This window comes from Polypterus senegalus, chromosome 4 (genome assembly GCF_016835505.1).
Source record: "Polypterus senegalus isolate Bchr_013 chromosome 4, ASM1683550v1, whole genome shotgun sequence".
NCBI lineage: Eukaryota > Metazoa > Chordata > Cladistia > Polypteriformes > Polypteridae > Polypterus > Polypterus senegalus.
The window spans coordinates 48,575,201-48,599,029 of NC_053157.1; the positions used below are offsets into that span (position 1 = coordinate 48,575,201).

Here is a 23,829-nt window from a genome sequence, read left to right on the forward strand (position 1 = left end):
TAATAAATATCAAATTTTAGATCCATTTCAGTCTGGCTTCAGGAAACAACATTCCCCCAAAATGGTACTTCTTAAGGTGGCTAATGACCTTCTGATGGCTGCTGATGTGGCGGAGTGTTCAGTCCTTGTACTTTTGGATCTTAGTACAGCATTTGATACTGTAGACCATACGCTTGTAATTAATAAGATAAAGCATTGCATGGGCATCTCTAGGGCTGCCTTAGACTGGTTTGCTTCTTATTTGGCAGTTGGTGAGTACATGTCAGCCCCATCATCCTTGTCATGTGGAGTGCTGCAGGGATCTGCTCTTGGGCCAGCTTCCTTGCTTTTTTAAATCACAACACCTCCTTAAGTTATCTGCACTGATTGAATGCCTGCTAATTTTTTACAGGTGAATTAAAAAAAAAACTGAGGATCTAATTATTAGGTTATTGTCTGTTTCATAGAACTTTACAACTTGTGTCCAGTTCACCGACAAAAGCGCGATAGACATCTGCGCCCCGACAACACCGCGACGGACAAATGAGCGCCGACAAAATCACCACGACAAAATCGCGAGAGAGGCCAAGAGAGTGGGACGCGTACGTGCGCATTATGTACACATTATGTGCTAGGTTATAACTGTTATAACATCTGAGGACATTCCGCGAACAAATAACTCAGTCGAGGGTTGGCATAACACGTCATATACAATTACCAGCAGTCAGGCAGCCAGCAAGTCTAAATACGCTCAACTATCAAGACGTCTCGCTGCAATTCTTCCTACATATGCAAGGCGTGATCTTAAGGACTATCTGCGTGCCGTGCTGATGGCATGCCGCGTCTCATAATATTGACTTCATAAATAAACATTATTATATATGCTTTAAACTAGTAATTCATTTTAATGAAACTTTCGCGATTTTGACGCAGCGTTAATCGGCGATATTTTGTCGGCACTCATACAGTATGTCTATCGCGCAAATGTCGGGTCACAATGTTTAACCAGTCTTTAAATCTTGAAATAGGTATCTTGTTGTTTATATCATCTGAGGATTATATCAAAGCTAATAACAATAGTACTGAAGGCTCAAATAGAGACGTTATAGTGCATGCTTTTATTTTTTCACATCTTCATTATTGTAACTCTTTATTTACATGTTTAAACAAGATGTTACTGCTGCATCTTCAGTCTATTGAAAATGCTGCTGCTAGATTGTTAACCCGCTCCAGTAAGTGGTCTAATATTACTCTGCTTTAATCTTTTCTTTATTGGCTTCCATAGAATTTAGAACCCATTTTAAGATTTTGGTAATCACCAATAGAGCTATGCATAGGCAAACACCACAATATATTTCAGATCTTTTACAACATTATACTACAAGTTGCCCACTTAGGTCATCTAACCAAGGTCTTCATATCATTCCACGTATTTGGCTAAAGACTTGTGGGGATTGGACTTTTCCCGATAGCCTTCCTTGTGCTTTATGGGCTGCTGATAAACTTGATATATTTAAAAAAAACACCCTAAGAGGCACCTTATTATGTTAGCATGTGTGTAGCTGTTTTTTGCGTTTTAGAGTTCATTTGTTGAAATATTAGTTTAATTTTATTTATTTTTTGTTTGTAATTGTGTTTTAATTATTTTCTACGGTGAACGGTGCTTTGTGGCTCTATCTGCGAAAGTCACATTATAAATAAAAAAAGTCTTCCATGTGACTTTTTCTGAGGAGAGGCTTCTGTCTAGCCACTAAGTCATAAAAACCAGATTGGTGGAATGTTGCAATGACGATTATCTTTTTGGACATTTCTCCCATCTCCACATAGGTTCTCTTGAGCCCAGCCGGAGTGACCATCGGGTTCTTGGTCAGTTCTCTTAACATGGCCCTTCTGGCACAATTGCTCAGTTTGGCCAAGTAGCCAGCTCCAGGAAGAGATCATAATTGTTTAAAACTTCTTCCATGTAAGAATTATGAAGGGACCTTCAATGCTACAGGACTTTTTTGTAGCTTTCCCAAAATCTAAAACCTGAACACTGTCAATAAGTTCTGCAGGCAGTTCCTTTGACCTCATGGCTTTGGTTTTTTGTAGCATCTCATATAGACAGGTGTGTACCTTTCCTAATCAAGACCAGCCAATTCAAATGACCAAAGGTGGACTCTAAACAAAATGTGGAAACATCTCAATGATGTTAAATTAAATGGGATGCACCAGAGCCAAATTTCAAGTGTCACAGAAAAGGATCAGAATATTTATGTCAATGTGATATTTCAGTTTTTTATTTTTAATACATTTGTAAACATTTCTAAACTCCTGTTTCCGCTTTGTTCTTCTGGAGTATTAAAGTGTTGCTTGATATTAGAAAAAAATAATTAAACAACTTTAGCATAAGGTTGAAAAATAATAAGATGTGAAAAAAATGAAGATGTTGGAGTAGTTTCTGAATCCATTTCCCTGTGCATGCTGTTGCACACAAAGCCATGTGAGCTGTAGGTCAGTCCACTGCATTTAATCTGCAATCACATCTGCTCTATTCAATACATACTCAGAATCTGACAGATCTGACAGGCGAAGATGTCTGTGAAGCTCATGCTGATTGCAGTGATACAGTATATGTGAATTGTTAATGATCATTTTAATGTGAAAAACTGACATTACTAGATTGTATTTATTTATTTTTAATTTATAAGAACTTGAACTGTTCTGAGGCAATTGAAGAAAACTGATCCAAATTAACTTGAACTGCATGGCATTTTTATTAGGAACATTATGTTCTTATTCAAGTTAGGCCTAAACCTAGCCAACATACGTAATACTTCTAACATACTAAGAACATGTGGCAATAATCAAAATAGGCCAGTGATGTACAGCATTCAGCATAAACAGATACTTTTTGTTAAAGACTTTTAAAGTCTAATCCTCTGGCTGTTTTTGGGGGTGGATACCCAGAAGCAAATGGAACTGGTGGTAATACTCTGTCCTGTCTGGTACGGTGTTTGCAGTAGAGCAAATAGCCAGAATTTACATTATTTGTATAAGCAGAGGCTCCTAGACTGGAATCTTCTGCAAAATTATACATATTATTATAGTTTAATCATGCGCATATGGTTAAGTCCAAACCCAAATGTGTTCTGTACAATGAAAAAGCATCTCCAACTGAAAAAGCTTTTCCTGCATCTAAGGATAACAGGACTTTTGGAACCTCAGGTGCTGTATTTTTATAGAATAAATTACAGAACTGTTGAAAGATGATAGCAAGTGCCTACTTTTGACAACACTAGTTTGCTTTCATAATATCCTAGAAATTGTTTCTTTGTGAAATCTTTTGACCAATTCTTGACAGCATCGTTCAGTAAAGGGGTTTTAGGATATACACACTAATGCAGTGTTTCTAAATCTTTCTGGTGTTATGAACCATGCGCCATCATTTGGGGAATCATACTCCTCTTGGTGAGTTAAGCGTGATCGTCAAGAGTCGGTGGGGGAGGTAACAACCAGAATGATGACCCACTCGTAACCCACTGTGCACCCCACTACCATAATAAACAATGGCAACTTGCGACCCACCAGTTGAAACTACAGTATGCTGTAATCAGTTTTTAGTAATGGATGCATGTATCCCATAGTATCCTCTCAAACATTATTATATAAAGATAGCAGTAATTGAGCTAATTTAACAAATAGCTTTTTGTGAAATTCTTCTGGAAAACCACATGGACCTGCAGATTTCCCACTTTGTAAAAAATCAAATGACTTACTCTACTTTGCATTAAACATTGGGATTTCAATTTTAGAATTATCAGTAATCAATATTGGAGAGGTGGAAATATAGTATGCTCTAAATAAGAGAGGAACGAAGATCAAATGACTTACTCAGCTTTGCATTAAGCTATGGGATTTTTATTTTATGAGATACATCATTGAAATGAGCTTCACTTTCATTACATTCCAACATCTTATAATATTCCAAAAATATATAATTATTTCTTTTGGTTCATTTAATTTTAATTCCAAGTGCAATATTAATTTCGTCAATTGTTCCAGATTTTTTTTTTACCTTGTGGCTACAAAATTGTGTTTTTAATAACCTCTTTTCCTGACCTTGGTAATGTGAGATCTTGCATATTCATAATCAGTTTTAGAAATATCAGTAATCAATATTGGAGAGGTGGAGATATGCTCTAGAGAGGAGAGGAATGAAGGTCTGTAGGACAAAGACAGAATACATGTGTGTGAATGACAGGGAGGTTAGTGAAATGGTGAGAATACAGTGAGTAGAGTTGGTGAAGGTGGATGAGATGAAATATTTGGGATCAACAGTAGAGAGTAATGGGGGAGTGTGGAAGAGGGGTGACAAAGAGAGTGCTGGCAGGGTGGAGTGGGTGGAGAAGAGCGTCGGGAGTAATTTGTAACAGACGGTATCAGCAAGAGTGAAAGGGAAGGTCTACAGGATGGTAGCGAGACCAGCTATGTTATATGGGTTGGAGACGGTGGCACTGACCAGAAAGCAGGAGACAAGAGCTGGAGGTAGCAGAGTTAAAGATATCAAGATTTGCACTGGGTGTGACGAGGATGGACAGGATTAGAAAAACGAATACATTAGAGTGGGTCAGCTGAAGTAGGATGGTTGGGAGACAAAGCCAGAGAAGCAAAATTGCATTGGCTTGGACATGTACAGAGGAGAGATACTGGGTATAATGGGAGAAGGATGTTAAGGATGGAGCTCAGAGGTAAGAGGAAGAGAGGAGGGCGTAAGAGAAGGTTTATGAATGTGATGAGAGAGGACATGAAGGTGGTGGGAGTAATGGAGAAAGATGCAAAGGAAAGGAAGATATGGAAAACATGATCCGCTGTGGTGTCCCCTAATGGGAGCTGCCGAAAGAAGAAGAAGTAGTAGCAATCAATACTGACGCTTTTCTACATCTGTGAAGCTATGGGACATGTATGCAGTGTTAACAATGGTTTGAATTCCAAAACCTACATTATTGCAGAGAACTTAAATGTATGAAAACTAAAAATGCTAGCACTCATATGAACTATTATAAGCAAACACTGCCCCAGGGCCCAGTCAATCACCTGCCGCTTAACTCACAAAGTTTTATGTTGCTTTTGGTAGAATATTAACCTAGGATAAGCCTTCCAAACAATAACTTGCCAAAAGGAAATGTGCCCTGTCCCACCTTAATGCGATACTGGTCTTTTTGAATTTCATTTTCAAGCTTTTTCTTCTTTTCTGTTTCCTCTCTTAATCTCTTCTGAAGCTGCATTTGTTGATGTTTCATATGACATACACTTTGCTCCAACTCAGCAAGACGTTTCTCACTCTGAGCAGAAAGGCTGGCCAGCCTTTTTGTGTCTTGCTGTTTTTTTTTCAGAACCTAACAAAAAGACAAATATACATAAAATATCATCCCTAAACCCTAACTATAATTATAATAATTCCAAAAACAACTGTCTTTTTTTTATGAACTGAGTTTTTCTAGTTTGCTTATTTATAGTTTATTATTCAAACAACCGTTTCCAAAATCTACACATTATAACTCTTTTCACTTATGTTGCCTTTTTTTTACACAAGAATCCAAATAATCCTCAAGTAAATAATAACGTTATTGTACGATCTGTGTATGTGCTAAAAAGAGTGCAACTCAAACAATTAGATTTTCATGATTTTACGTTATTTGCATTCCTAATGTGTTGTTTTGTTGATTGTAAACAGGTTTATGACAATTTACTTGAAGTATATATCATGCCACGATACAAAACTCAGACAAAGCCTGTAAGAAGAGAAGATTTACTTACCCGTAAAAGTGTTTCTTTCAGCTTGGCTAAGCCTTGCTTCATGTTTACTGATGAGTGTTTCAGAGCGAGCTAGTAAGAAATTAATGCATGCAGTTATGCAAGAATCTTGCTTACATAAAATGTATCAATGGGTCTGATTTTATTTGTATCGTGCCATTAACAGCATGCACTGACTTGAGGAAAAGTGATACAAATTTTCATTTTAGAGAGTTGCTTATTTTACAGTACTTTTGTGTGCAAGGCTTAGGGTGAGCAATAATGAAGTGTGCTTCCAAACCCTACACTCCATGTGAACTACACAAGTTTCATTAGATGCTAAAGAGTCATTGTTTCAAGGGGAAAAAAAAAACACCTACTTGCACTTTGAGTTTGGCCGTCTCCACCTTCTTTCGGAACTCCTTCTGCAGCCTTGTGGTTTCTGCACCATCTCGAATCTCCCTGTTCTCCACCTCCTTTAATTGTTTCTGTGTGTCTGCCAGTTCTTTCTTTGCCAGGTCTGCCTCCTGTTGCAATTGGGAGATTTTCATAAAATGATGTCTGTTTACAGCGTGAGCATCCTTTCCTAGTTCCATCACAAAAATCTTAATTTCAATGCAGTGAAAGAATATTGTCAGATTTATCTCTTTTAGAACAATAATAATAATAAAATACATTAGAATTCAGTGAGAAATTAATTTTAAAACTTTAAATTGGGCTCTTGCACTAAACTAACTATATAATATTAATAATAATAACAATAATAATGCTTTAGAAATATTCTTTTCTCACTACTCAAAGCACTTTACATAGTGAGTGGGGAGCCACTTCAGCTACCACTAATGTACAGCATCCACTTGGATGATGTGATGGCAGGCCTCGGTTTTACATGTCATCTGAAGGACCGTGCTAATTTTACAGCACAGTGTACCCGTCACTGCACTGAGGCATTGGAATCCACATTCAGACCACAAGGTAAACGCCCCCTGCTGGCCCTGCCAACACAACACCTCTTCCAACCACAACCCAAGCATTTCCTGGTTGGTCTCCAATCTAAGTACTGGCCGGGCCTGAACGTGCTTAGCTTCAGGTGGATGACCGCTTATGGCTGCTACATACCACAATGAATAAAAAACATCCTTTAATGGTAATAAATAAAATAGAAATAACTTCTCACCTGTTTTTACTAGTTCTTTAATAAGCTCTTCTTTCATTTTAATTTTCATTGCCAGATCTTTCATTTTGTGACTGGCTTGCATAAGCTTCAATTCTGCATCTTTAAGTCTTTGTAGATTTACAGACTGGCTTCTATGTAGCCGGTTTTCTTCGGCAAAGACTGTTTCTGTTTCTACTCCATCGCAAACTCCTATAGAATTAGGAGATCAAGATTATATTCATTATAATTATAAAAAATTAACTAAAAACTATTTTGTTAAAGTAATGAAAACACATTGGATTGGTTATATTATGTTTAATTGTACTTCTGGCTCCATCTGGAGGGCTTAGAGTAATATACCACAATTATGTAAATATTTTATTCCAATGTGCCTTTTTTAACATTTCTCACCTGATGATTTAATGTAGATAGATAGATAGATAGATAGATGGATAGATGGATAGACAGATAGATAGATAGATAGATAGATAGATAGATAGATAGATAGATAGATAGATAGATAGATAGATAGATAGATAGATAGATCTTTATTTGTCCCCAGAGGAAAATTTTGCTTTTTTATACAAATGTAATAAACAAACAAACAAATAAATAAATAAATAAAAGACTCAGAAAAGGAAAGTCCTTGTCAATCTAGGACCAGCAGAGTCTCATACTTGGTTTCTTTTTTATCATTTTGCCTTGCCACTGTCATTTAAACAAGGTTACCCCAACACTCCTTTATTATTTTGTGCCTTTTTCTTTAGAGTATATTTTCCGACTGGTAGAGACTGGAATTTGGAACATGCTCATGGGTATTATACTTCTCTGGTCAAAGATAATATTAACTCAGTCCCAAGAAGATCAGGCATGGACTGGTTTGAAGGATGTACGGGGGCCATGACACAGTCTTAGTAACTTTTTTTTTCCTTCTTCCACACTTGGGTAAGAGATCAGCAACCCCACACTCACATCTGCTCTACCAATAAATAAACCCCAATTAGACATGAAGTTGCTCTCATTTGTTGACCCAATGTACAAGACGACACACAAGTGTAACATACACTGCAGTGGAATTACTTAAAAAATGTTTTTCTTTTTACTTTCAGCCTGCCTACAGACTATTAAATGGGGATACTCCTGATAGCCCAATCCTTTCAGATTCTTTGTGTTTAGTTTTCATGCAGTCTATGTTAGTTTTTTTCTTTTGGTATCCCAAACCCAATAACACATTTTAGTTTGCTTTTGTTATATAAGACATTCTGTAACATATTGCAGTTTTGGGCACAGACATCATATTAAGAAGAACAGAAGCTTCTTCCTTTTATCTTTTAAACAGAGCCAGAACAGCATCATGTTCAGTTTTCAATTCAAGTGACAGAGCTTAGTATATAAAATAACTAAAAACTTTTAAATGTTACCTCTTCTGCCACATGGATTTGTCTTCATATTTAAGAATAAATTTTGGAGATCACAACAACTGTTCATTGGAATTTGTTTTCTAGTCCAGGTCCGATTCCTAAAGAATTAAGAAAAACATTCATTTTTATCAGATATAACTGTCTTAACAAATATTTATGGAAATATTATGGAATTTAATTAGAAAATGTATCTTACTCTACCACTGGTTCTGACTATACATTGTCACACACGTGCACATGGGAGGCAGCTAAAGGGCTTGAGTAAGGGCAGTTCCGAGTCATACCGGGATGTGGCAGAGTGCACCGACTCTTTTTCTCCCTTTCCTGTAGACCATTCATGGGAGATTCCACCTGGCCCTCTTGACGTCAGTTCCGGGACCGAGCCTATGGAAGGAGACCTTGCCGGCTCCGGCCCCTGTGATGTCACGTCTGGGCTCGAACCAATGGCTGAAGACCTTCATGAGCGTCCTGACCCCTTTGATCTCACTTCCTGTCTTCCCTTTTAAAAGCCTCCACATTTTCCCTATTCCCTCGGTTCTGTGCACATCAGTGCTGTATCTACTTAACAACTTTGCAGCCACGAAATGAATTAAATGGGTGGCTGCCCCAAACCTTTCTATGACTCTGTGTCGAGTTTGTGACAACACATTATAATTTACTTGGAAACATTAATTGTGGATTCACTGGTCAAAGTAAAACAAAGGGAGGAGTCCATAGAAAGATACTTTACAAGTAAACAAGGCAACTGCATTAACACAAAGCAGCTTTATCCTCATTTCTGCAAAATATGTACTGACCTTAGCAATGGATTATTTTTGTCCTCATCACCACTATTACAAGTTTCTCGACAGTGAACTTCATCCTGATCTTCAATTTCTGATAGTAGCATTTGGTTCCTGGTCCGGAAGGCTGCTATCACCCTTTCAAGTGAATACGCAGGAGGGCTAGTGTGTACCTGTGCAGTAAAATGATTAGTTCATTTATAAAGGAAAGGAAAAGTTAATTTCAAAAACAATCAGGAAAGCTGTTATGCACAATAAACTCTGTTCATAAGTAGCCAGAACTGGTGAAACATTACAAAGGGTATTTGTATTGTATATAAGATAAAATGAGTAGAACACCACACATTAATGTTCTGATGTTGCTGTCTCCTTGGTTTATTTAAATTGTGGCCGCCTGAGTGGGATCCAGGGAATTACCTCATGTGATGCTTTTTTCAAAGCTGATTATGGATTAACTGTCAAGAGTTTAGACAATCGATCAAATAGTTTTGGGGGAAGTCTCCAGTGAGGATTTCTGAATTGGTGCTGGTACTTACTGGTAATCTAAGGAAAGCTTCTGGTACGCTGAAGCTTTGTTACAATTGATCTTAGAGCTTGGAGCTTTGATATGGGTTGGGTCCCTCATGAAAATGAATGAAGAGGTGCTGGTACTCACTGATACACTACGATAGGGTAGCTATACCATATATTGACATTGGAAGAGGTGCTGGTGCTGCATACCAATGAGTACTGGCCCACTTCAAGCACTGACTTTATTGATTGTCTTTATTTTTTCTGGAATATGCCACCAAAAAATGATATTTTTTATGTTACTTACCCTAAGTTTTACATAGTTATCACTGAGAAAAATTTTTAATCTCATGTTTTTATTGAGAACAAAGATAATAAAGGGTTTTATGATATAATTCAAGCCAATGGTGACCAAAGCTGTACAACATCGAAGGATAAACTAAAACGATCAGTGAAAGGAAAGAAAAAAAACATCTCGTGTCACATAATTCACGTCTTTTGGAAAAAGCAGTGCACGTTATAAACTAGATCAAGAGTCCCCTTTTCAATTCAGAAACTCAATCCCTGTTTATGATATGCGCTGATTTTTCCAGAACCCTCTATTTTACAATACTTCATCAAAAAACGCATGTGTTGTGCATGTTCAGCAAACAACTGGATAACTGAGGTGTCCGATTGTGTCTTAAAAACATGTAATATTTAAATCACTTAAGAGTCTTCTTTTTTTGCTTGTTTTTTAAAAATAAAATGGACCCTACTAAATTTTTATGCTACGGACATTGAGGCTAAGGATCTGCACTGGTGTCCCGAAGTTTGCCGGTTCGAATCCCCGTCACTGCCAAAACAACAACAACATTTATTTATATAGCACATTTTCATACAAACAGTAGCTCAAAGTGCTTTACATAATAAAGAATAGAAAAATAAAAGACACAATAAGAAAACAAAATAAATCAACATTAATTAACATCAAATACGAGTAAGGTCCAATGGCCAGGAGGGACAGAAAAAACACAAAAACTCCAGACGGCTGGAGAAAAAATAAAATCTGTAGGGATTCCAGACCATGAGACCGCCCAGTCCCCTCTGGGCATTCTACCTAACAAATGAAACAGTCCTCTTTGGATTTAGGGTTCTCACGGAAGGGCTTGATGAAGATGGTCACGTAGACTTCTGCCTTTTAATCCATCCATCATTGTTGGGAGATCCTACTCTACTGGGCCCTTGAGCAAGGCCCTTAACCTGCAATTGCTCCAGGGGCGCTGTACAATGGCTGAACCTGCGCTCTGACCCCAAGGGGTATGCGAAAACTAACAAATTCCTAATATGAGAAATTGTATAAGGTGAAATTAAGAACAAAAACTAAAAAATTTAATTGTATATTTGCACAATGCATTGTACTCTGTAGTTTATGTTAAGTCATTTCCAAACTCTTGCATTTATCTCTGTACTTGTTTTTCAACCTTGCATTGTATATTGGTTTGTGCTATAAATTGTACTATGAAGATTTATGATATTAATAACATGTTATAAAACAACACTTATAAACTAAATTATTACTTGCGGAATTTGCATTATTAAAAGAGTCGACCACAAAAACCAGGAATATATTACCATCATTCATATCTCTTCAGCTTTTTTGTTTTGACAGGTATATTACTACTGAAAGATATGAATGAAATACATAAAGAAATGGATTGCCATGCTACCTTTCTGAGGGTCTTCTGGGAAATCTTTTGTGTTGTGCAACCTTCAGATTGACTTGTGGGCACAGGAACGGTGCGAAGCCTTCGAGTGCTCCTGAACTCCACATCTGACTTTCCAGACAAGCAAGTCTTACATGGGAACCTGTTCTTTGTCTGCAGCTCTTCTCGGAGTTGCTCAATTAATAGCTGCTGCTCTACAAGTTTCTCCTTCTGCAAATGTAGAGGATACATAATTCTTAGAAAGGCTAGTTGGGAAAAAGAGGACCAAAACCATTTCTTTGATTGCCAGGATAGAAGTGTCTTTCATTTATCTATAGGAAATGTCACTTTTTGTTACTGTTCCATCTGTAATAGGTAGTGTAAGCTTTGTGTGCTTTAACATCTATTTATTCATATCATTTTATGAGACTCTGCTATAACCTAAATGTGCTATAGTAATGACACCTACACAACTTTTAACTTAAACATAACAGTCTATTTTTGTCTGGTATTTTTCTCACAGAAGGCAATTTTTTATGCTCATAATCTGAAATCATTGTGTATTTATGTCCCAGGTGAATAGGAATTTTTTTCAAATTCTCCTCACTCATTTCACTCAGTTCTATTATTAAAAAATCATAAATGAAATTAAATTGAAATGCATGAATTGTGTGAGTGTTGGCTCAGTTGAATACTCTATAAAACATAAAACATTTTGCAGTCATCTAATTAGATTTCTATTCACGTGATATGACGTGCTCAGGCATCAGCACAGTGGCGTAGCGTAGTGGGGGTGGCAGGGGCGGCCCGCCCCAGGCGGCACTTTTAGGGGGCGGCAAAGAATTATTGTATATTTTAGTCTTTTAAATTGAAATACCTAAATAAGGGGGCGGCTGACACCCACGCTATGCCACTGCATCAGCAACTACAGTTGACTAGTCTGACATTCCCTCTGACTAGAAGTCGTGTAATGACTGCTGTCACTGTCCTGCTCCACTGACAGACTGAGGAGATCGTTCCTCCCCCACACTATGCGACTCTTCAATTCCTCCCGGGGGGCTAAATGTTAACATTATACAAAGTTATTGTCTGTTTTACATGCATTTTTATCACTCTTTAATTTCATTTTGTTCTTTATCAGTATACTGCTGCTGGAGTATGTGAATTTCCCCTTGAGATTAATAAAGTATCTCTCTCTCTATCTATCTGACATTGGCTTTAGCTGCTCTGCTTCCATTCCAAATAATGCCATCTAAAGCAACACTCCAGATAATAATAAAGCATCTTAAGCATAAGTCACTGCTAGGTGACCATGGAAATTCCAGCTCGGGTAATGGACACACATGCAAAAAATTATATAAACTTCATAACTATGAATATGATGTGTAAGGCCTTGTTCACACGGGCGTTAAAATCGAGCGTTTTTTTTTTGCGTATCGAGCGTTTTTGCGTTTGTAGCGTCCGGTGAGCGCGGATCAAGCGCCGAGTGTTTTCTACGTAGGAGTCAATGACAGTGTTCACACGGGCTTTGGTGGCGTCGCGTTTGTCCGCTGCGGCGTTTATACGGCATCAAAAAAACGTTGCATGCAGCTTTTTCTTGGCGTTCAAAACCCAACAAACGCAAGGAAACCGGTTCTAGTTCGTTTTCTGCGCGTTTATTTTACGCTTCGGAGGAGCGGGGGGCATTTCAGTGCATAACACCGGTATAAGCGCACACTCGACTACTGTTTCCTTACCTTAAAGTGACAAGTAGTCTCTCTTCGGGGCTAACACCAAGTCACATATTGGTTGATCGGCGTGCAATGTGGCATTGCACCAGCTGCAGCAGACAATCAAAAGTGGAAACCGACATCCGACAGTAATTAAAAAACTTGCGCGGAAATTTTCTTATTTCTTCATAAAGCACAAAAAAACTTCCTTTAACCCGACGTTGTGCAGTCAGAGGATGAACCCAGCAGCGGCGGCGATTTTTTCTCTCCCTACGTCACCGTATTACGAGTATTTTTAAAACAAGAAGATTAATATCTAACATAGCAAAATGGTCCATATTGAAAGGAGGCACCTCAAATAAAACGACAAGGGCTTTCATATCCAGTTCCCGACACTGCCTCCACAGGTTAACACACAAACTACAATTTGGGCTGCAGGCTGGCGTTAGACAGAGACAAACGAACGCCGGTGTAGAAGTCAATCGATCGCCACCACAAAATGCAACATAAACGTCTAGGACGTTCAGAGCAAGTTCGTTTATCCAAAAACTTAATGCCCGTGTGAACAAGGCCTAATAGTTGTACAAAATGAATGAGGAATCAGTAAACAGATGTTTAAGCCTGTAGGAAATGTTTGTTGCATAAACAAATATGGAGAAAGTAAAAATACAAATAGATGGAGATTATGGAAGCTTCTGAAGCAAAAACAAAATGTTTGCTTCAATAGCCAGTGGATCACAATGGAGTTCATAGAGTTTCTTAATTTACACAGGTAATCACCAAAAAGGGTTTGTATAGACAACAGAGCTATCAACATGACTGTACAACTTTCCAAACACTTAATGTTGCACCATCCTCTATAGCACAGATGTCAAACTCCTGGTCTGGAGGGCCGCAGTGGCTGCAGGTTTTCATTCTAACCCTTTTCCTGCCAGTGACCAGGTTTCACTGCTAATTCACGTCTTCTCCCTTCAGATTAATAGCCCCGTTTTTAAGGATTCAGTCCTTCGAATTGATTCTTTTCTTCATTAAATGGTAGCCAAACAGAAATGAGACATGAAATGAGTGGAGAGACGACCAGGTAAATTGGGGCTTCAAATTCCAACCAGTTTCACTCCAACCAGTTTCTTAATGAGAAGCCAATTCTTGCTGTTAATTAATTCCACAGCTTGTTGCTGCTCTCATTCTGCCACAGCGGACATTTCCAAAACTTTTATTTTTCTGTTTTTTTTAAGGACACCATCAAAATGTTTTGGTGACCGCAGACATCAACCTTACTGAGACCTCCACCTTTCTTTATTTCCACATATTGTGTGATGGGCACAAGTGAGTTGTTCATTTGTGTCTCATTATTGTTTGGCTGCTAATTAAGGAAAAAGAAACAACTAAGGGGCCCGAGTCAAGTTAATTTTTTTAATTATCAGCCAAAACTGGTCACTTATTAAGAAGATGAATGAATGAAAATCTGCAGCCACTGCGGCCCTCCAGGACCGGAGTTTGACACCCCTGCTCTATAGAATGTAGTTTACCTGAAGCATCTGCTTATGTTTCTCCTCATCAAGAATGGCTAAATGAACTTTATGCTCTTGGAGAAGTGTGTTAATCTGCTCTTGTAATTGTTTCATTTCAGCTTCCTTTTGACTAAAGATCTTCTCATCTGCAGCCAAGGCATCCTTTAAAGAAAGTTAAGTATTCAATTGTAATTTTATGTACTCAACAATATGGAATTGTTCATTCTTCATTTACAGCACACACTAAAGCAATTTTACCATTGCTGAAGTTTAGTTTTAAAGTGTGAGCAATAGAAAATCTCCCGTACATGTAAATAACAGATACTCAGCAACTTCTAAAGTAGAAGTAAATAGCTAGACTGATGGAGAAATGTGTACAAGAATACAAAACTAACAAAACTATCATATACTTGTGAATAAACACATTCAGTTTGAAGAAGCAGTCATTTTTTATTTTAGTAAAATGTTCATATGCTTTAGAGGAACAAGAAGGTTAACCCAAAAATATGAACTTGTTTTAAATGTATCCATCCATCCACATTTAAATCTCTTAATCTTATTAAGCTCATTGAAACCGATCCTGGCAGCACCATTGACAAGGCAGGATTTAACATCATATGGGTCACCGGTCCATTGCAGGACAGGTTTATAAACAGTCACTCGCACGAGGCCAATTTAGAGTCACTAAATCACTTGGACAGTAAAAGTAGTCAGAGACCCACACACCAGCCTGAAGCAATCAGGGATTTAAAAAAGGCAATGCCTGATCGAAAACCTGTTATAGAGAAAGGAAGATGACAAAGAATCGGAAAAGCATGTAAATCTTAGAGAGCAGACAGAAAATTAAATACACTGCACGGACAGCAATGGAAACAAGCACCAAAGGACAGTTGTATTTAAATAGCCAATCCTTCAGGGGTTTAATGCAATCACTAGTAACGTGGTGTTCCGTTTTCTCACAACAAACTGACAACACACACATTTTGATACACTAAGTCATATTATACTACTTGACCACCATAAAAGTTGGGTTGGCAACCAGTGCTTTGTCTCCAACCCTAATCACAGAACCTCTTCAGTCAACATTGGAAGTCAGTTCTTCTAATCTGCTGTCGCTTCATGAGAAGTCTATTTTAGGGCCTGTTCTCTTTTCTTTTTAAATGCCACCTCTAGGACAGAGTATTAGCAAACACAATATTTCCTTTCATTTTTAGACTGGCAGATATTCAGCTCTGTGTGTCCGTGAAACCAAACAATGTCTGCTCTTTCAAGACCTTTTTGGCTGTTTGGAGGAGATTAAAGGCGGGTTGCCAAACACTTTTCTCTAGCTGATTGAAAAGAAATCTCACGTAATCTTCTTTGGTCCGCCTAAAAGTATTGTAAGGCTTTCTAAAAGCTTACAGCACTTGCCAATAAATATGGAATCACAAGTTATAAAACTGGGGGTCCCTCGATTGCAGTTAAAATGTAAAGGGGGGGCCGTGCCTTGGCAGTAGCTGCCCCTTCTCTTATTGTTTTTAAATGCTGACTCAAAACACACTGTTCATTAACTTTTGAGTCTATGTATACAGCAGATACATGTTTTTATTTTTTACACACACACACACACACAGATCTTTCGTTTATACTGTATATATCTAATGAGGAAAACTCTTAGCTGTTGTCTAAAAAGGTTAATACGAGTTAGAAGCAAATACATTCCCATGATGGAGGATTGAATTCTCAGTGCAGCTGTGTTTGGGTCGAGTCATTATGGCTTTGTGATGGAGCAGATTGTTTCACTTGAATATTCTAAAGCAGGGGAACTCAATTATGGACTTGGAGGACTGTGGCTGTCTAGTTTCGAAATTAGATGCCAGGCCTAATTTGGCACTTCATTGCTATTTAATATAGCTTGTTAGTGCGTTCATTCTTCCAAGACAAAAACTGTATTTTTTTGTTTTCAGAGAACTTTATCCATGTTTTGTGGTCATTCCTTTCTCTCTCATTTATTTCAAAAGATTTTATTAACACAGATACTTCATGATGCATGTACACAGGTTGAAATGGAAGCACATTAGTTGGACAGCTGCTGGTTCTTTTTGTCATTTGCATCTCACTATTAACTGATGGCTGGTTAAGAACATGGGCAGCAATTACAACCTTAATGCAGCAGTTTAAAACTAAAATAGACAATTATGGGTTCTGAATTGTAACAAGAGGTTAACTAAAACTGATCCTAAAAAAATAATGCTTTATTAGTAGGAGACTAGTGCTACCCGTCAAAGACAGGTTAAAGTCCAAGTAATCAACTGTCACACACGTGTGCATGGGAGGCAGCGGAAGGGCTTAGAGAGGACTGATTATACATCTGCCCGGGGGGGGCGGGGTACGCTGACGCTCTTTCTGAGTTCTCTACAGGTGTTCCCTGGGAAATCCCACCAGGAGCCCACACCTCGAAGAGGGACACATCCCTTCTGGTTCCGGCACAGAGGACGACATCACTTCCGCCCTCCGTCCTATAAAGCCTCCTGCCTTTGCTCTGGCAGGCAGTTCTGTTTTGGACTCTGTTGAGTAAACTTGTCTCTGATGAATCGATTACTTTTGCAGCCAGGAAACCGGATTAAACGGGTGGCTGCCCCAAACCTTGCCATGCCTCATGTCTCTTCTTCTTACACAACATAGACCTCAGTGATAACATTTGCAGTGCATCATGCAATTAATCTGTCTCTGTTATATGACATTTGGTATGGGATTCTTAAAAGCAATGCTAATGTTTGTGATGCACCAACTGTTGGAATACACATTTTCTATATTTTTCAAATGGCTGCAGCCATTTTATTTTAGATATGATGTGGCGTTGCTGCCACATGACCATCATGTGACACCAGTGACTATGTATGATGGCAGCATGCTTCCTTTTTTGTCCAAATTTTTGGAAATAAAAATTCACAGAGCTGAAAATTGGTTTGCAATTTGTCTTCTCTGGTTTTAAAGAATCTGAGCTCTGTTGGTGACTTTAACTTTGGTTAGGAAGTTTTGTCAACGATGCTTCTTGTATATTTACTAGTCTAAGAATTCAGTCTTCATTTCATAGTCCTGGTTTGTGCCTAATCTTTTTCCTGCCACTTCTTTCTAGACTAAAAAGGGACTGCATGTATGAGGACATAATCAAAGTATTAAACATTCTCAAAAGCATTGGATTCAGTCAGTCATTTCCTAAACTGCTGTGTCCTAAATACAGTCGCCTTGGGGGTGGGTGCTGGAGCCTATCCAGGTAAGCACAGGGCACAAGGAAGGAACAAACCCTGGACAGGGTGCCAATCCATCACAGAAAAACGTTGGATTCTTTCAGTTACAACAGTTAGATACTTCTGGAAATTAAACAGTAATGCTGTCAAGACTTCAATCACATACAGTATAGTGATCATGGAAATCTGGATGAAGTGGATAACATACTGTGAAAACGTGGATACTGGCCTCAAAAACATGCTTAAATGACTAAATGTTCTTGTCTCATTTGTAAAATTCTGTACGGGCAAAGCAGCAGAAATTGGCAGACCAAAAGGCAAGATAATTAGTATCACAGAGAGTATTAAGTCAATAAAAAGCAGAATCAAAAGCTAGAAAGATAGCAATGCACAAATAGCACAATCCAACATGATAACCATTATATCTATCCATCCATCCATTATCCAACCTGATATATCCTAACTACAGGGTCACAGGGGTCTGATGGAGCCAATCCCAGCCAACACAGGGAGCAAGGCAGGAAACAAACCCCAGGCAGGGCGCCAGCCCACCTCAGGATAACCATTATAATTAATGTCAAATTCCTAATTCCTAGATGGACTTTAGCTCCAATCACTCAAAAGTTTTGTTTTTTTAACTGGATGCTAAGGGTAGCGCAAGGTCGTCTTAAAAAGTATCAATCCAACTTCCAGTTACCACAATGCAACAAAAATAAAAGGGTTGTGACCATATAAAAAAAACTTTACATACTCAAAATGAAAATATTGCCCCCTGCTTGCTTTGCTTGCCAACCCCTGTTCGTGCCCTACGCGCTAGTCATTTCCCGGATCTGCCGCTTGTGACGAATCATCCTTTGCTTTTGGATAAACAAATCGTGCTTTGCTTCTGGATAAACATGAATATCTGTCTTTGATATCTCCGTCTTTCGTAAGTATTATCTCTGACAAGTTGTCACATATTGGTTTATTATATATGCGAGTATGATCTTTCGGATTCATATAGAAATCCAAGAAAACTTCTTTGTCTGCATTTTTCAGATAAATCTTGTGTAAAGTGTTATACTTTTGGACTTATGGATTTGTATCCATTATTGGCTGTAGAATTTCTAATACATTCGATCATTTAACTCTTTCGATTCTATGTTGCATCACTTCTCCGTGATCATAAATATAAACCTGACCGAATTGTGGTTTCTTTGAAATTAAACTTGTAGTAACTTTAATTGTGGCAGGACCACAGATTCTCATAGCATATGGTCCTGAACCGTGTACATCTAAGTTTTGAGCATTGAATGATGCGAACACGAACAGATCAATGTAGATTCGGATATTTTGCCTGTAGTGTTGGTGGATTTCACTTTCACCAAGCAACAAATTTTTTATTGCTCGCAGATACGCCTCTTCATTGGGAAGAAACACTACTTTTCCCTGATGGCACCACGAATTAGACGATCTACAAGTCTCCAACTTAAACTTTAAAGCGGAATAATATCTGCATACTTCTGTCATATCACCTATGTCCATATATTTGATCTCTTTTTGCTGTTCTGTTATTTCTCCGAGTAATAATTTCTGTTTGTTTGCACTAATGCGATCTTTACTATCAGTTTTTTGAGCCAATTTTAGTACTTTCATTACCTCTAACCTGCTCTGCATGTGTATTTGAACCTCTTTACGATGTTCTACTTTGTCTTCTACTCTTCGTCTTTTATTTCTGCCCCCGGCGTGGTTAAATCTCTTGGCACAAACTCTGTTCTCGCGGGACCTGAAATTATCTCTGTGAAAAAGTCTCATCTCGTCCCAAGATTTTTTTATATAATAGAGAGATAGTAATGCAAAAATGAATCTGCAGTGTCCAAAGCCTTTAAATTGTAACAAACTCCATTTAGAGACCATAATATTATACTTCTATAACATCAATTAGGTAAGTAAATAGCAACAGAGTTTCAATATCACCTTCTCTGCCTCCTTGCACTAGTACGGTAACTAAGATGTTGACTACAGGATGAGAAGAGTCTTTATATTACCTGGTACTTCTTCATCTCTCTCTTCAGCTGAAGAATGGTAATGCGTTGGGTCTCTTCATTTGTGCTACTGCTATCAATGTCCACTCTCGTAGTAAAATTTTCACTTTGAAATTCCTCTGCTGCATCCAGCCATTCTTGAAGCTTACGAATCTGCCGTTTTGAGAGGTCAGCAGTCTCTTTCAGCTCTAACAGAATGTGAAACGCATCTTCGGTGCAGGTCCGGTAGTGGTAACACTCCACCTGAAGCTGGGCTAGCCTCTCCTCCATGCGCATTTTCTCTTGTTCTCCTGTTAGATCCTGAGATACCTGACTTCCTCGTGTCACCATACCCCCTCTCTGGTTGTGCAAAGCCTCTCTCAGGGCTTGAATTTCCTGCTCCATTTCATTCATGCGGTCCCAGTCTGGATTATAATTGACTATTGGTTTGTTCTTGATGTTTCTGGCCCTGTTTGCATATTTAAGAGAATTAAGGGACTCATCAAAATTGAACGATGAAGGGCTAATGCAGGCAATCATTAAGGTTTTGGCATTGCCACCTAGAGAGTCTTTGAGTATGCGGGTTATCTTGGCATCTCGGTAAGGCACATGTTGGCTTTTCCGCTTGGGGTCTCCAAGGGCACTTATTACATTCCCCAAAGCCAATAAGCCACTGTTGATCTGGACAGACTCTTTAAATCGCTCGCCAGTGTTGCCTGTCTTTGTGACTCTCTCAGAGCCTGCCAGGTCTACAAAGTGGAATTTTGAAGAGATCAGATGAACAGATGTAGGAGAGCCTTTCTCGACATCCCAACCATTTTTCAAAACTCCATCAATCTTCCGTACCTGCTGATCAACTATAATTGTAAGAATGGCATGGGACCGGCTAGAATACTCATTCATTTGTGTAGTCCCTGTGTGACGAGCTGCATTTCCACCTTCTAGCAAGTGTGTTACTTCATCAGCACTCTCCACAATAAACTCTTTGGCTCCAACAATCACTGTTTTGAAAAGAAAAAATAAAACAACAAAAATGTATGCCTTTAAATGATGCAGGGTAGTCTAATATCTAAAATGCAGAAATCACATTTACAATTCACAGAACTACATATGGTAAGAAAATTTTTTCTATCTATCTATCTATCTATCTATCTATCTATCTATCTATCTATCTATCTATCTATCTATCTATCTATCTATCTATCTATCTATCTATCTATCTATCTATCTATCTATCTATCTATCTATCTATCTATCTATCTATCTATCTATCTATCTATCTATCTATCTATCTATCTATCTATCTATCTATCTATGTGTTTGAGCTTTTCTTTTACTTATACCAGAGGTAGGCGGTATTAAAAATCAGTAGAAAATTTTTGTGCATTTCTAAATAGTATTTTTCATAATCTGTCACATTTAAGATAAAGACGAATGCTGCATCATTATAGCAGTTCTTAAATGAAACCAACTACAGGCAGTCCCCGGTTTACGTACGAGATAGGGACTGTAGGTTTGTATTTAAGTTGAATTTGTATGTAAGTCGGAGCAGGTACATTATTTTAATAAATGCTATTGTTGACCGACTGTAACCAAGTGCTCTGCCAATGAATGATGGAGCTTCACCTCTCTCTGACCTCTTTATTATTTCTACTTTATTTTCAATGGTGATGGTTTTTCTCTACTTTACTGTATCACCAGCACTTGCATCAGATTTGTGTTTCAGAGACATTCTTGAAGGGTGAAGACAAAAGGTTATGATGAGCTCTTCTGCACAGCACTGTACACGTTATCACAGCAAGAAGGCACCAGACATCAATTTTCATTACACTATAACTTATTCAGTTTATTACATAGAAACTGAAAAAATCCCGGATCATCGAGAAGTGTGAGAACTGACGACATGGAGAATTGTCTTCATGCAGAACTGGAATCGTCCCCGCATAAATCAAACTTATCCAGATGATCTGGAACAGCATAATTAGATCTGGACCACCCTGTACTGACAAGAGACAACTTCCTGCTATGTGTGTAACAGTACAAGCAGGCTTGCTATTGAGAATGAATGGGGGCGGCTCATCACCAGCCCACTTCACAGTCACCTCCACTACAGTATGCTGCCTGCAGTGTCTGCCGCACCACCGGCCCATTCAACACGCAGCCATCCGAGGCACACTACAATGCTACCCCCCCACCGCCCCGTTCACCTTCAATGGCCTCTGTTCAGCCACAACCGGGTCATCGCTTGCAGCATCACCAGCCACCCACTGAGAATGAACAGGCAGCCATGTGTAGTGGGCAGGCAGTGAAACTGCTTGAGGCCAGGAGCTGCCCGAGGGACACTACACTGCGCGAGCAGTGAAATCGCCCCTGTCCAGCCACCACTTGCAGCGTCCCCAGGCCGAAGATGACGGAGCGGCAGTTAATGAGGCGCATGCATTGCAGCTGCGGCCCTGTTCGTATGTTGTAGGTCGGATGTCTGTAACCTGGGGACTACCTGTATGGGGTAATTTTCCTCACAGCACTGGAGGCCTCTGGGTTTCCCTTCCATAGCCAAGAGACACACATTTTAGGTTAACTGAAGCAAGGGAGTCTGCAGGTGCCATTGACTGGCATTCCATTCACCATTCATTTCTGCCTTTTGTCAAAATCGATAGGTCATAAATTTGAGAACTAAATACTCTTTACATAAAACTAAACTCTATATGTAGAATTAAATACTTCATACGTAAGTATAGAGAACATTTCTCTTTGCCTTCATGATAAGCCATTAGATATGATTGAACTTTGGATTAGCTTACAAAGAACACACACAAACCACCTCTCATGTTTCAGCCATGTCATGTGTCATGTTTTACCCCTGGCTGTTGTTCACAGTTGTGTTTTTCATCTTTTTTGTTTAAATTTGTATCACTTTTTTGTATTGCTCTTTTCTTTGTTTCTACTGTACATTTTTCTATGTGTGGGTTGGGAAAGGGGTGGGCATGGCTTAGGTTATGACCCTCGTGTTTTGTGGGTGGCTCTCTAAGGGGTGGGGCCATCAGCCAATCACCAACAGGAACGGCTCTCCATCCTATGTAAGGGAGGGCTTCTCATGGTTCCTGGTGGTTCACTGCGAATGCGCTAGGGAATGGACTGTTACTTGAGACTACTGTGCTTATTATATTTTGCTTCTTGACTTTCTGGTATTTCAACCCTGTGCTGTGTTTTGACTTCAGCTTTGTATTCTGATTCTGAACTGTGTTTACCGATGCTCTGTTTTGACCACAGCCTTTGGATTCCACTTTGGGACTTTGTTCACTGTGGATTGCCTTGCCTTTTTTCAGGCAATTCCTTGTGTTCTTCAGAGCTTCATGTATTGCAGAGTCTTTTTTGAAAATAAACCTTTTTATTTTTATATAGATTTATTCTCGGCCATTTGGTTTTCTAGTCGGGGTTTTTGACGATGCTTTCCTCCCAGTAGTGGGTAAGTTTATAAAGTGTTTTTTGAACTGGTGCTTTTGGAACTCCCTCAGTTTCAAAACAGCACCTGCTTACAGTATGAATTGTGTTAAATCAAATACTAGCTTAAAACCATACATTTCTTTATGTGAACATTTCCAGCAGTGTCTGGTTCTCCAAACACAATCGGAGCACTTTACTGCAATAAGGACACCGAGTGAAAATGAAGCTGATTTTGTTAAACTTTAGCAGTGACATTTCATCAATGCAGAATTCATCTATGATACTAAAATGAGACTGACTAATATTGTGGCTTGGTGGTCTAGGCCAGGGGTCCTCAATCCCAGTCCTGGAGAGCTGCAGTGGCTGCAGGTTTTTGTTCTGACCTGGTTGCTTAATTAGAAAGCAATTCTTGCCAATAAAGCACTAACAAGCTATGAAATTAAATTAACTCTGCTATGTCAGGTCATTCTCATATCCTAGATTTTCTTTCCCTTTCTATCATGCAAATGATTTGAAGGCTAAAATGGACGAGTAATTCTCAGTCCTTCACTTTTTTCTCTTCATTTTTCTTCCAAGTATTTAATTAAACCCAATAGTGCAGATAAATACACACAGGTGTAAATG

General features: G+C 38.7%; 1 protein-coding gene across 1 annotated transcript in view; it reads right to left on the reverse strand.

Moving 5' to 3' along the window:
- The window catches only part of LOC120528699 (kinesin-like protein KIF27), a 77,782-nt gene that overhangs the window by 50,177 nt on the left and 3,776 nt on the right, over positions 1–23,829 (reverse strand). Inside the window, exons 3-10 of the mRNA XM_039752855.1 lie at positions 19,786–20,762; positions 14,547–14,690; positions 11,333–11,539; positions 9,129–9,286; positions 8,332–8,429; positions 6,932–7,120; positions 6,135–6,340; positions 5,160–5,357 (exon numbers count right to left, since the gene is read on the reverse strand). Coding sequence (XP_039608789.1) covers positions 5,160–5,357; positions 6,135–6,340; positions 6,932–7,120; positions 8,332–8,429; positions 9,129–9,286; positions 11,333–11,539; positions 14,547–14,690; positions 19,786–20,762 — 2,177 coding nt within the window. The remainder of the gene's footprint in view (positions 1–5,159; positions 5,358–6,134; positions 6,341–6,931; positions 7,121–8,331; positions 8,430–9,128; positions 9,287–11,332; positions 11,540–14,546; positions 14,691–19,785; positions 20,763–23,829) is intronic.